This window comes from Actinia tenebrosa, unplaced genomic scaffold, assembly GCF_029948245.1.
Source record: "Actinia tenebrosa isolate PJP-AT-01 unplaced genomic scaffold, QUT_ActTen_1.0 utg78045__unscaffolded, whole genome shotgun sequence".
NCBI lineage: Eukaryota > Metazoa > Cnidaria > Anthozoa > Actiniaria > Actiniidae > Actinia > Actinia tenebrosa.
This window is the reverse complement of record NW_028292623.1, coordinates 1,135-15,428: the sequence shown is the minus strand read 5'-3', so window position 1 is coordinate 15,428 and position 14,294 is coordinate 1,135. Positions and strand designations below refer to the sequence as shown.

At 38.0% G+C, this 14,294-nt stretch overlaps 2 protein-coding genes across 2 annotated transcripts; one reads left to right on the top strand and one right to left on the bottom strand.

Moving 5' to 3' along the window:
* The first annotated feature begins 1,829 nt into the window (after positions 1-1,829).
* Positions 1,830-2,769, top strand: LOC148904224 (uncharacterized). Its single transcript, XM_089025552.1, has 4 exons — positions 1,830-1,917; positions 2,022-2,113; positions 2,448-2,557; positions 2,641-2,769. Exons 1-4 carry the CDS (start codon positions 1,832-1,834, stop codon positions 2,767-2,769), a joined length of 417 nt encoding a protein of 138 aa, XP_088881678.1. The 5' UTR covers positions 1,830-1,831.
* Positions 2,770-8,628: 5,859 nt separating this feature from the next.
* Positions 8,629-13,902, bottom strand: LOC116306175 (type-1 angiotensin II receptor-associated protein). The gene is made up of 7 exons (XM_031716226.2): positions 13,884-13,902; positions 12,793-12,904; positions 12,076-12,163; positions 11,140-11,164; positions 10,750-10,777; positions 10,543-10,612; positions 8,629-10,242 (listed from the first exon to the last, which is right to left on the bottom strand). Exons 2-7 carry the CDS (start codon positions 12,793-12,795, stop codon positions 10,175-10,177), a joined length of 282 nt encoding a protein of 93 aa, XP_031572086.2. The 5' UTR covers positions 12,796-12,904; positions 13,884-13,902; the 3' UTR covers positions 8,629-10,174.
* Positions 13,903-14,294: the final 392 nt, after the last annotated feature.

Genomic DNA, 14,294 nt, shown 5'->3' with positions numbered 1-14,294 from the left:
TTTTGTTTATCTATGCAGTTTGACTTAACATTTTAAAGATTATATATTAATCATCAATAAACGTATAACATCAATACCTTTTTGTGAAGTAGCTGGTAAGAATTACGTCACTTGATGGCTTGGTTAGGGTAGTTGGCACCATCAGAGACGTGCCCCTCTTGATACAGTTTTCGGTCCACCACAAACTTATATATCTCGCTGTAGTACATTAGACAGCAAGTGTCGTCTTGGCACCGTCAAATCTCCCGCTGAGTGAAAATACCTATCATTTGCGTCTTCGTCCCGTCATTCCGCTCGTAATTGCATGGATTTGTTAAAGGATCATTAAATTTCTTCTTTGTGACGGCCCAAAATACTCTGTAATGTAAATCTTCGTTACAATGAAAGCAATGATAACGCTTTGACATCGCAGAAGAGACATTTTGTTTTCCAGAACTATATGAAATTAAAAAGACGGTGTGTATCATTGGGATAATACTCAAAATCCAAGCACTTTGAATGGCTACAACAGCACATATTCCAGCGTAATAAAGTCCACGTCCATCAACAAAACCACATGCCACTGGACAAAAAGCACGCCGGATCTTTATTACCCGCGCCCTTTTCCTTAGAGCTGGGCCCACTGTTGGCGGCAGATAATGGTACGATGTTAGTTAGCTAGAGTCTTTTGAGCAGAAGCTGATGTTGTCTAGGAAAGTTTATTCAAGATGAAATGCTATTCGTGAATCTAGCGGCTGCAGAAAGGTTAGAAAAAAAATTTCATAACTTATAAATGGAGCAAATAGCTTTAGAAATAGGGCGACATATATTATAACCACATGAATCCTGGATACAACTTCGCATTTTTATAAGACAGTTATTCCGTTTTTTATTATTAGACTTCTTATATGAACGTATATGTCATCACAAGTCACGTGATACGCAGTGATACCCTTCTGAGGGGGTAGGGGGTAGATTTGTTCGGTGGATGTGCTTATTCGTTCATTCGCATTTTTGGTCACAAAACAGGTAAAACAAAACTCTGTCGGTCATCTAGTTTCCCGCACATTCTATATCTTTGCTTATAAATTGCGTCATTCGTCGCGACCTCAAAAAATGGGAAGAACATCTACACCCTTACCAGGGACGCCCAATGCCAATCCATTCTGTTACTGCAACTACCAGTACAAGCAGTACCAGTAGACATACTGAAAATGGCGCCAATTCTCAAAGGCTTAACATACTTATTCCCTCTGTCCCTGGTGGTAACGAGGATGTGCCTAAGAGAACACAGAAATCGCCCTATTGCAAGCAACAAGCGAGAATGAGAACGTTGACCCCGACAGCGAAAAGAAGAAGAAATTTCTTCAAATTCGAAAACGATTGTGAAACAGTTTTAAAGAACTGCAAGCACAAAACCGCCAAATACTAGCCGCCCTTAAAAGAAAGCCAGCAGAACAAGGACAACAGCAAGACCAAGATTACTGTCTCAAAGGCTGTTGCAGTAAGTAAAGTGGCAATATTTAAAAACAGCAAAGCTATTTTATTGATAATTTTACTGGGAATTCTTGGCGCGAAGAGTAGTTGGTATAATTATGCAGCGGTATAATTTATTGCAATGCTAAAATTGGCGGAAACCCGCCATGGTAGTGGTTAATGCTACCAAACTTTATTATTGATTCCAATAACAAGACACTGAATGATAATGATAATTTCCTTTTTGTAAAGGAATTGATTTGATTTCGATTTTTTTTCCCAATATTATACAATCACAGCCATACAAATAATGAAAACATTATTACTATGTCTAAGAATAACTTAAGGTACATCTTATGATTTAATGAATTATATTATGTTATTACAGTCTGAAGTACGCTTGGTAGCAAAGAAATTACGGGACAGGGAAGAAAACCCTCTTATATGGGATTTTACTAAAGCGTAAGTATGAAAATTTAATAAAAATGATCTTGTCTGAATCATCCATAGTTTCTTTCCCATATTAAGTTTCCACTTACCACTCAAATATGGCATTTCCTAATTAGTTTCAGAGATGACGTCAACGAACATATTAATAACGCAATAAGGGATAGAGTTCTGAATGTTCATAAGGATGTCTCTGCCGTCGAGTTAGAAGGTATTTATGTATTTTATATTACGAAGTGCGAAAGGCCTTATGCACCTATCAAAGTTAACCCGGGGGGGAGGGGTGAGGACAAAGGGTGGTGGTGGTCGGGGGGGGGGGGGAGGGGGTAACGAAATCCTTTTAGAAATATTCAAATGCCGAAGGGAGGGGAAGCAGTTTGAAATAAAATAACATGGAAAAAAAGAAAAAAAAAGAAAAAAAACGAAACAAAACAAAACAAAGCAAAAACAAATGGATGCTAGAGGAGTAATTGTCGGCCAAATGCCAAAATTTCTAACAAATTTTGTCTCAAGTTTTAATATATGGGTACTTGATATAATTTCAGCTGCCCTTAAAAGTCACTTTCTGACGAGAAGAAAGAGAAACAAAAGAGAGCGTTCAGGGGCCCTTGGAAGGCATCAAAAGATGCAGCGGAAAACACAAAGAAAACAAAATGTGGGTAAACTGAATTTGCAACGATTATGACTTTGTTAATAAGAACTTTGACTGACGGTGGTTTTTTTTCTTTTTTCTTTTAGCTCCTAAAATCCAGATCCAAGGCAGCGGACTTGTCAACCTCGCTATCACCAGGGGACAAAGAGAAAGTCAAGGCAATTATGAAACTGGAGTATATGTCATCAGAGGAGTCGATTGTCAGAGGCGGATGACCAGGCTGATGACGATTTACAGCGGACAGTGGCTCTAATAACGAAGGGGGCCCTACTAAGCAGAGTAAAGTTTTAATAAAACACCCTCTGCCATGGAGAAGCCCCCTAGCTAATCAGTTCATGGAAAGCATGGACCGAAAGGCAAAAAGGAGGCTGTCAGGAGCGCAGTCTCACCATGCTTTTGAAGCGGAAAATCGGGGAGCCGTCAAGACGCCCAAGGCCATCTGGAGGTCCCGAATGGGCATTGAGAGCCTAAAGGTTTTTATCAAATCAAGGGCACTGGGTACACCGAACGTGGTTGGGGTTTCTACGAGTTTTATGAATTAAATCTTGTGTCACTGTTCCTCCGTTCCTTTGGCCTGATTTCTAGGGTTTTCGTTCTTCTTTCGATTACTTGAACGTTTATCCTCGTTTACTTGAAGAAATCCAAAGGTCAAACGGTTATAGCAGCGGCTATTTAAGCCTATTGACCTTTGGATTTCTTAAAGTAAACAAGTATAATGTTCAAATAATCGAAAGAAGAAGGAAAACCCTAGAAATCAGGCCAAAGGAACGGAGGACAGGAAGGAACAGTGACACAAGATTTAATTCATAAAACTCGTAGAAACCCAACCACGTTCGGTGTCCTTAATTAAGTTTTTGCAGTTATAAATGAAGTGTACTACTACAGAATATCTAAAAGAATCGTACATAAGCCACAGATCGATTGACAACTAAATATATTATGATCTCCTTTCACAAATTCTGTCACAAGATGAAACAAACACCTGTAATTAATTTACAGAACTAGCATTTTCAATTAGTTGTAGTTAACAAATTGTTCATAGTTAATCAGTCGTCAAGAAAAGGAAATTCACAATAAAAATGTTTTCAGTATGATTTATGTCTTTTTTCCTGCTTCTTAGTATAGGTTAGCTATGTTTAAAGTATGAGGTGGTTTGTCACGACATATATCGTTTCTATTTTTTTTGGCCTGCCATAAGTGACAATAGCTGAAGACTGATAATATAGTTAAATTTAGCAAATATGATGAGCATAATTCAACTGAGCAAATATGGCTAAGACGCGCTGGTACATCTGAGGCATTAAGGGGGCATTAATCACATATACGGTCAGAGCATATCGCATGGTATATGTAAGGCATAAATCACATATACGGCCTGGAAAAATACAGGGTATATGTAAGGCATTAATCACATATACCGCCTGGGCAAAGACAGGGTATATGTAAGGCATTAATCACATATACGACCTGGGCAAAGACAGGGTATACGTAAGGCATTAATCACATATACGGCCTGGGCAAACACAGGTTATATGTAAGGCATAAATCACATATACGGCCTGGGGAAACACAGGGTATATGTAAGGCATAAATCACATATACGGCCTGGGCAAAGACAGGTTATATGTAAGGCATAAATCACATATACGGCCTGGGCAAAGACAGGGTATATGTAAGGCATAAATCACATATACGGCCTGGGAAAATACAGGGTATATGTAAGGCATTAATCACATATACGGCCTGGGCAAAGACAGGGTAAATGTAAGGCATTAATCACATATACGGCCTGGGAAAATACAGGGTATATGTAAGGCATGAATCACATATACGGCCTGGGGAAACACAGGGTATACGTAAGACATAAAACACATATACGGGCTGGGCAAATACGTGCACATATCAAATGAGCATTCACATTTACTACCGGGTAAATGTATGGATGATATGATATCTGCTATATATTTGCCGTTTGGGATTTTACTGGGCCATACGGACTTTGCCATCTGTGCCCATGGGATAAATGTGTAGGTACATATCATATACAGTCATTGGGCAAATATTGTTTACTATTAGTCAAATATGATATTTGCCCATATATTTGTCTATATGTTTGCCTACATGACAAATCCATTTTTTCGTCGAGTGAAAGCATTTGCTGGAAGACTGTTTAATTTTGCGGGGTGTTTATAGATACGATCATTTGAGAGACACATTAAGTTAATGATAAATTGTTGGGCGTTCCAGCTTTTTAAAAAATATTTTGGGGACTTTTATCGCTTTCACTTTAGGGTTGGTTCTCTGTGTTGAGCCAGAAATTTAAGCTATAAATTTTCAGGATTTAACAAATTTAAACAACTTTTTTGCGAATGGTTTGTCATTTTTCATGTTCCTAAAATTCTATATGTGTTCCAGTGACGATGCTGTATACCTTTTAGATAGTTTTACTTCATTCGAATTTAGCAGAGACAAATCCTACTTTCGCCTTTATACCGCTGTTATTTTAGAAAGAACTCCTTCAGCCAATGAATTTTACTCAGTATTTTATACGCTTGCTGAAATCCCCAATGTCTTTGATCCATCAACGAAGCCGCTATGAATGTGACTTCAGCTTAGTGTGTCACCGATAATTCTTTCAAGCATATTCAGTTCTCGAACTCTGTAACGACCTCTAGGCTGATCTTAGTCTTGGCGTTAGTTTTGTGCACCTTAGGTAGTACCGCACAAGATGACATCCTTATACATATTCATTTTCATCAAAATGTGTAGGAATATGTTTTGGAAATTGGATGAGAAACATGCCAGTAAAAATCAATCGTGTTCCAAAGTTTTCTCTAAACTGATTTCATAAGTCGTAGTTTTCGCTCTTTTGTGGGTTGTGGTATCGACAAAAAAGCGAAAACAAAGACTTATGGAATCATTCTATGTCTTTCCATGGAGTTAGCAGACTATGGTATAGTTAAGTTAGTAACGTTTAAGTGATTCAGAAATGCTTTCACAAGAGTCTAAAAGACTTTTTCCAAGTGATATTTTTGTAAATCTTAGTCACCATCACTATAAGGCCAGCCACATCTGTAGACATCACGTTTTTACTGATTTCAAATCCACAAGCGTAACCCCCTTCCTGTCGCGAAACCCTGAAAGCCTTCCGACAAAGCTAGTTTTAAGATTCACCTCTCCCGTCTACCAACAGAGCACCAATATTAGCAGTAATAATGTCTCGCATAATGACACCGCGTGCTATCAGGGCTCGGTCAACTTTGTCATAGAGATGTGACATTGAGAGGAAGTTGCTCCCTATAGAGATGTACGATATTAAGCATTTCGCTTTTAGTGCGATTGTGTTTTTAACACTGGGCATGGAGCGATGAATCATTGCGCAACAAGAAATCGGAAAAGGAGATTTCGAAGAGAACGCATATTGCTGCATGTGACCCTTTAAGTGGCTTCCAGTATGAACCAATCAGAGATTCTGTAGGGTTAGACTGTAGCACTATATAGTGGTAATAAAAAATGCATCAATTAAGGATCGAGAAAGAAACTATAGACAAAGCCCAATAGCTATTACACATCTTTCCCTAAAGAGACTGTATCAGACACTACAGTTACAACATTGTCATTTCCGGCATTGTCGTTGAAGTGCGACCCGCGAAATTTCATGTCTCGTTTGCCGACTAGTATTTCAACAACGGTCAATAAAAGAACTGCAGTAAATAAATAAATAAAAAACTTGCAATAAAAAAAACCACTATATTTTGAGGAGATTTTCATTAAATATTTTAGGTTAGATCGAGGATTAAGATCCGTTTAATTGAGTTCAAAATCTCCCTCAGTCGACAAGAAAAGCACTATATATTTGCCAGTTGAGTAAGACAGCTATTAGCTACAATATATAGGTTACATATAGTCTAGATTTCTAGCTTTTGTTATCTTATAGTTTATCTCCGACGAAGGAACTACTATTTCCTATGCTGTGCTCAATATCCAACAAGCAACCAATAACAGTTTAGGTCTAATTGAGCGTGGTATGCTTCCAATCGAGCAATAAATATCAGCCCATATTAGACGATTCATCAATCCCTTAGGCATAGACTATATCAACAGCTATTAATTGATATTGGTATTTGGTTGTACAGTGCGTTGACTAGAGAAAATGAATTGATATCTTTTTGGTGGCACCGCGATGGTTGGTAATTGTGCCTCTTGGCGTTTGATTATTGAAATGACTAAAAACCTTAATTATGAGACTCCACGTTCTTTATGCACACTGTAAAATCGTTTTCTGTCACATCGTTTCATCATTCCTATTAATTGAATCGTTTTTGTTATTTAATTGAATTGGGGCACTTTACGATAACAAAAGATTACTCCAAGATTTCTCACGCGAAAATTCCCAAAAAGTAGGATCAAATATTTTTTCTTTTACAGTTTCTTTTATTGTATTAAATACAATATGACTACAAAAGCCTGTTCATCCAACACAAAACGTTTCCCAAGCTTGCAAAAAGAATTGTAGGTTTTAAAGACTAAAAATAAGACTGCCTGCATGACGTACAGGTGCACTTGAGACATCAAACGATGCCGTTCAATAAAGCAGAACAATAGCTTAAATGGTAAAACTAACTCTTGAAACGTGGCTGACTTTGACCTCAAGGTACTATCCCTTTTGGTGGAGTGGATTTGCGATATAAGCTAGTTAGCAAAGTCTTTTAGATCACTAAGGTGAAGGATTAGCTTGCTTGCTGGTGATGGAGAGAGTCATTTGCAGTTTCTCTGATGACACTGGCAATTGATGTCTTTTTTGAACGATGTTTCATGCTATTTCTAGATTCACAATTTAGGGATGGATCAAAGAAAAGATGCTTTTCTCGGAGATTCTGCTCTTATTATTTTCTTGGCGAAAGAGGACACTGATAGTAAAATTTACGACAAGATGGCATTCAAGTTCCATGAAATCCGGCCCACAAAAGTAGTCACATCGCAGCTCGTTCCTTTGCTTTAGCTTTGTCTTATTTGTAACTCGTCTTGCTTTGGATCTTTCCCTTTATGATTCGAGGGCTTTTTACCAGGTTCTCCGTTCTTCTTCCCTCCGTAAAGCCCAACACACTAAATTATTATCGCACTAAATTCCAATTCAATCTGTGAATTAGGATCAGCCAAGAGGTTGTTCCTTGCAGGCTTCGGTAAAATGTGAAGGTTTTTTTTCGTTGATCACTTTTCTTGAATGACTGACTTCCTTGAAATCGTATCCAACAGTTACATCGATTCGGTTTTTTTGAGGTTTCCTTCGTAGTAATAGTGAATTTGTTAAACTAAGAGTATGGTGGATTTATCAATCTAGCAACATCTTCCTAACGGGTCCCAGGATGCAAGTTTTGGATGTTGGATCCCATGATGGACTTATACTTCAATACCCTTATGACATATCTGTTTCTGCCACTTGTGCTTCTGTCATTTTCCCACTGAAAGAAGCACAAGTGGTAGGGAAGGGTGTGTTTCTTAACCACATATATGGCTATGATGGAGCGGACAATTGACGAGGAACTGGAAATTCAACATGAGAGAAGAGGCAAGGAGGTCGGATTGTAAGTATAAGAATCAACTAGCGGCAGTACAAAAAAAAAAAAAAAACTTGTTATCGCTTATCACCACCGCAAGTACAGCAGTGGCACGGCTCAACGAGGTCGAACTGAAAGCAAGTGAAAGGCGTACACTCGCCTCTCACATACCTCTGAGCTGTTTATTCGCGACCGAAAGTGAACGGAGGTCAAATATCCATTTACAATCTTGCATAGGTATGTTGTTATTAACATCGCAGAAAGTTAGTTATATTAGTATACTATAGGGGCCTTTGAACGATTTTATAACTGAAGATTCAGTTAATTACTTGGCGTGGCTTATTTTCTATTATTTTGCTGAAGGGCGCCCTAGATAGTGATTGATCACTAACATGCATGTTGATGAACTCATTGTTGGAAAAATTAAAAAAATCGTGGACTCCGAATTTTCTTTATTTTCATTTAGTGATAAATGACATTTTTTTTTTAGAATTTCACAATATTTTATATACCAAGTAAAGCAAAACATTTTATTTTTGGAATATATTGGCAAATATTACAAATAATAGAAAAATAGACATGTTCTTAAAACCTTCAATAGGACGTTTGCATGATCGCGTCATTGACCTTCACTACGAGACTCCCTTGCACACTTTCTTTTTTTCGTTTAATATGCACCAATTGTCTTACTATTCTCATGAGGGAATACAAATTTAAATAAAATTTAAAAAAATTGGCGAAGCAACTCGGTAGTGGGAGTCAAATGACGCCATCATGCAAACGTCCTTTTTGGCGTGCTAGGCTTTCTGGAGGGAGAAATACTGAAGAAAAACTCTTGAATCAAGGTATGTGATGCGGAGTTTGTGTGAAATCAAACCCGAGACTTACTGGTTGGGGACGGGAAGGTGACGCCCAAAGATAAGATGCAAACTGAAAGTGCGCGCGCGTGCTCTGTGCTTTCCGTATAAAACAAGCGCTCCCAACCAATCAGAACGCGAGATTTCTAACTGTTATTTTATAGCGTATCGTATAATCCACATATTGTCCTATATTATAATCACTATACTATGTAAGTTTTAAAAAAAAAAAAAATCAGTAAGGCGTGTGCCAATATCTGTCCACCTAATTCATATCTTTAAAAAACCGTGGGAGACTGGTAATGAACGTTTAAAGAAATGTTTTGGCTAACGTCAGAAGTTTTTAGGATTATAAATATTTACGACAATAGCTGGATCTTCTCCAATTTCTGTTTCTAAGATTATAAACCTTCCTCTTTTGTTTTCAATACTATTTTTAACAACAATGTCACATGAAGGATGTCAAAGAATCAGAAGAATTCTTTATTATCCTGGTAACGAACTTGATAACGAGGACAATTGCCATGAAATAAGAAAAAAAAAACAAACAAAGAAAAAAGGAAAAAAACAAAAGAAACAAACAGAGAAAGAAACATTCAAACAAACAAGTAAAACAGTTGGGGAGCAAAACAAATTCTTAGCCATAATTTTGCTTCTTGGACGAAAAGAGACTATTCACGGTCCCTTTTCCCCTCCAGATTCAGTTCAGTCAATTTGGTAATTTTTTTCCTGTTTTGGAACTCGTCCCTACTCCCCGCGCATCCAAGACTGCGAAAAACCCCATTCTCGTTCCCAGATCCTCCTCGGTTGTCGTTGGAAAACCCTACAACCAGAAGCAAGGAATATTGCGACCGCGTCCTCAGGGCGCATGCTCGAACTCTTTCCAAGACAAGCTAGCAAGACAAGCATGGACAAGCCTTTGGCTTTGTGAAATCTACAAATAGCGAATAAAAACATCGATTATCCAATAGATCTAGAAGATCTATCGTTCTTCTTAAAAGTCAATCAAATTGCAAGAGTTTGTAGGGTTTTCCAAAGCCGAGACACCGAGGAGGATATGGTAACGAGAATGGGGAAAAAACCCTGACTCAACTGACACTGGAGGCCGGGATAGAAGGCTAACCAGTATCACCACCAGTCTCCCACCCAATGTTCCACGGATATGAATATGGCGTACAATGCTTTATCTTGATCTAGCTTATTTCTTATGGCTGTGGTGCGCCAGCTGGCTTCTCGCCGCCATCTCGTCCTGCAATAGTGATGTAAGGGTTTTCTGTAAAAAATTCCAAAATTAGTATAAAATCAGAATAATAGCCGACTCAAAACTTGAAATTCTGATTGGATATGCCATAATCCAATCAGAATTCGAGTTTTGAAACGATAATTTCGAATTCTTTGTATTCTCAGAAAGGATAATAAATTTCAATATTCAAATAATGAACATATACTATTAATGGAATCTAGGGGCGTTAGCTTGAGCCGTTTTAAATGTAATCCTTTTGCGCTTGTCTTTCTAATAATTTTATATCGAAGTCTAGCTCAGATATGAAGTACAAAATGAATAATCGCTTACCTGCCCATCTTGTGTCCACTTCACCGCCTCGATTTCGGAAATCCAAGAAAATGCAAATACAGAACAGTGGCTAAAAAATATAGAAAGGTATGAGGGAGGAGGGAGGGAGGGAGGGAGGGAAGGAAGGAAGGAAAAAAGAAGGAAGAAACGAAGAAAGGAAGAAGGAGGAAACGAAGGACGAATGTTTTTGCTACTGACATAGCTTACCTTGAGGATAAGATTGAGAATAGCCATACTTAGCTTTGATTAAAGAACTTGTTTTAGTTGAAGGTCAAAACATTGCACAATAAGCCTGAAGCGAGATGACGTTTTACCCCCGACTCTATACCATAATAGCTTTTAAAAAAATTTCATATTAAATTTTTTGATTCCTTAGAGAATACAGGAACAATAGTCATAATTAAAGAACAAAAGCAGTGTGAAAAGGATTATGGTCTAGAGACGGGGGTAAAACGTCATCTCGCTTCAGGCTTATATTTGATAAAGTTATGTTTTTTATTGCAAGATGAATACGATGAAAACGATAAAACAACTGAAAAGAAAAATTGTTAGCATGAACATTTAATGTCAAAGTTAAGCACCATGAACAAAGGATACCCAGCAGTGAATCTAAGTGTGGACCCTGAAAAACGAAATGATGTATAAATTCAATTACTGGAAATGAAAAGAAATGGAATTGAAGAAATAAAAACAAACTCTTTGTATACACCAAATTTTAAAAAAGTTGTTGGGTTGCAGCAGTCAAATCATCTTAAAGCGAAGACTGAAGGGCGTTCTGGGTAAACAGAAGGGTCAAACCTGCTCAAACATTCATTTCATTATTGGAAGTTTGATTTCCATCTTGCTTTGAAGCTTACATTAATGAAACGAACGTTGCAAATTTGAATTCTGGGCTCGGATTAAAAGTTTATTTAGTTCTTCACATGCAGATTCATGCGAAGCTAAAATTATTTCAAACAATTGTAGTGATAATGATAGGAACTGTAATAAAGCTGATATTATGCATAATTGCCGTTTTACAGCTCTTGACCATTGATTCAAGTTACTGAAAAAAGCATTTTGTCACTTTTCATGCATGTGTCTGTATGTAAACACCCAGGCCGGATATCAAACGATATCGACTACAGAGAATACCCCTCGGCTTTGATAAAAAATGAAAATCACTTTTATTTAAGTGTCTAGTCGTTCTAGCGCTTTCGCTCTAATTGGGGACACTTTTCGCTCACACCCACTACCCACTACATTTAATATTCTATGCACACAACGGTCAACTCACATGTTGATTTTTACGGAGGGAGGAAACCGGAGAACCCGGAGAAAACCCTCGTAGCATAGGAGAGAACAACACATCAAACAAACTCAATTCACATGTGGCGACCGCAGGGCTCGAACCAACGACCCGACCCGTTGGACCCACAGCGGTGAAAGACGACGCGAACGCCACCCATGCTACCCATAACATAATTTAACCTTTTCAAGCCCGACAGTGTTTTACAATTTGGAGTATACATATTGAATGTGCGATGTACAGACCGTTTGGTAAATCACCCAATCTAGAGTCATAATAGATAGCAATAGCAACAATGTCACTGATGATAGTGAAGATCATGACCAACAGAAACTGAAAGGGAAAATCAAAATATATTGAGATAATGTAATAATATATATTATTAGTAAAAATATGCAGGTGATTATAGAAAATCTCGCGCGCTGATTGGTCAAGAAACTCACACTATCGCACGATAATCACCTCAAGCGAAAATCCAAAATGGCGGCCAGCCGCTTTGTTGCTGTTAATGGGGAAAAAATTTCTTTTATCTTATTTTTTTTTGAAAGAATCACCTGTGTATTTATGCGAAAACAATTATCTGCCTCGGGCTCAGTGATTATGGTGAATATTTACCTTGCTGATTGGAGACTCGTTGGATTGTTTAATTTCTTACTAACAATCACGTGACTTTTTGGAGTTGACTGGGGGGCAAACAATCGGTTGACTGAGGGGCAACTAGCAAAGCCGACAGCAGTGATGCAAATCAAGGGGGTCGAACGGAAAGCATGTGAAGCTGTCTTTGGCGCCAGCTATACAGTCCATGTATGACCCAGGGGCACAGCTCTAACCAGTTTAGTTAGGGTTAATTTGGGACGAGGGAGGAAAATCCGGAAGGCCGGAAAAAACCCTCGGAATAAAAAATTGAACCAAGCACCTTGGCTAAGATGACTGGGATGGGATACTCAGCATGGTGTACTCACCATCACGGACGGATCAGTGCGCTGTGAGTCAGCTATTGCCCATAATCCAACAATAAACAAAAGAAAATTGCTAAACACTTAAGAAGTCGGCAGAAATGTATACAAGGTTGCCCTGAATAATTAAAAGGATACAGTATATTCAGTATAGCTCATACGAAGGACTTTACAATATTTAATAAATTGAATTAAAGAGTTTAGAGGATAAGACTAAAAATCTTTAATTCAGTTTGAAATCTCCCTCGATATAGTGCATATCAAACATTGAGTGTCGTATTTCCCTGTGTCGCTCTTTGAAAAAAGGACTAGGGAAGAGCTTAGCAGCCAGGTCAAGGGTCGTCCCCGTATATCCTTCCCATTTGACGAGAACCTCTCCTTCTCTTTTCTCCAAAACTTCCTCGATTTCCAAAGTTTTTCTTTTTTTATACTTTTCTTTTTTTTTTCCTTTTCTTTTTCTTCACAATCCAAATATGGAATTGATCATACCAAATATGGAGTGAGCTTTCTCTACTCCAACTTCGACACTAAGGCCCCGTCCACACGTATCCGGAAATTTTTGTATCCGCAAATTATTTTTTGCGGATACGAAATGTTTGCGACCACACGCAGCGTATCCGAATCGTTTTCACTGTCCACACGTATCCGTTTTCATAAAATTTGCAAATACGGACACAAAAATTTGCGGACACGTGTGGACGCAACCCGTATCCGTTAAAAAAAATTTGCGGATACAAAAGTTTGCGGATACGTGTGGACGGGGTCTAACATATAGAGTAAAGCTTGGTATGTTTTTTATTGCAGTTCTTTGATTGGCAGTCGTTAAAATGCTACTGTGAACGGCATCAAACTTCGCGGGTCGCACTTCAACGATGATGGTAGTAATAAGCCTGAAGCGAGATACCCCCGTCTCTAATCCATAATCCTTTTTCACACTGCTTTTGTTCTTTAATTATGACTATTGTTCCTGTATTCTCTAAGGAATCAAAAATTTTAATATGAAAGAATTTTAAAAACTATTATGGTATAGAGTCGGGGGTAAAACGTCATCTCGCTTAAGGCTTATTGCAATCTCAAAAATATCATAAACTACTTACCATGTAGTCAAGGCAAAGTGGAATACAGACGATTATCTACGAGAAAGGAAAACAAGGGTTATGAGTTGTACATCTCTATTGCTGGTTTTCAATCATTACCAAGAGAATGAAATAACAAAGACACGGCGGCCATGTTGGAGGATATAACAAAAGAGACTAATGACTAATTCTGTATCGGTAAACGTAATGTTCACAAACATTGCCATTTTTACGTTGTGCCTCTGATTTTAACTGTAGGTTTTGTTAATTTGCTTTGTTGGATTGTTTAGTGTTGACTGAGGGGCAACTAGCGGATGTTAAGTCAAAACATGTCAAAATAAGTCCTCAAACTATTGTATATGGCTATTTCTACGACATGAAGCCAGAAAACAAGAGAACAAAACGACCTCCAAGATTCTACAGGATTCTACC

Coding starts and splice junctions, on each gene's coding strand:
- LOC148904224 (XM_089025552.1), top strand. CDS start 1,832: ATGTTATTACAGTCTGAAGTACGCTTGGTAGCAAAGAAATTACGGGAC. Junction 2,114..2,447: donor CTCTGCCGTCGAGTTAGAAG/GTATTTATGTAT, acceptor ATATAATTTCAG/CTGCCCTTAAAAGTCACTTT. Junction 2,558..2,640: donor AAACACAAAGAAAACAAAAT/GTGGGTAAACTG, acceptor TTTTTCTTTTAG/CTCCTAAAATCCAGATCCAA.
- LOC116306175 (XM_031716226.2), bottom strand. Junction 10,613..10,749: donor TTCTCAATCTTATCCTCAAG/GTAAGCTATGTC, acceptor TATATTTTTTAG/CCACTGTTCTGTATTTGCAT. Junction 10,243..10,542: donor AGTGGACACAAGATGGGCAG/GTAAGCGATTAT, acceptor AATTTTTTACAG/AAAACCCTTACATCACTATT.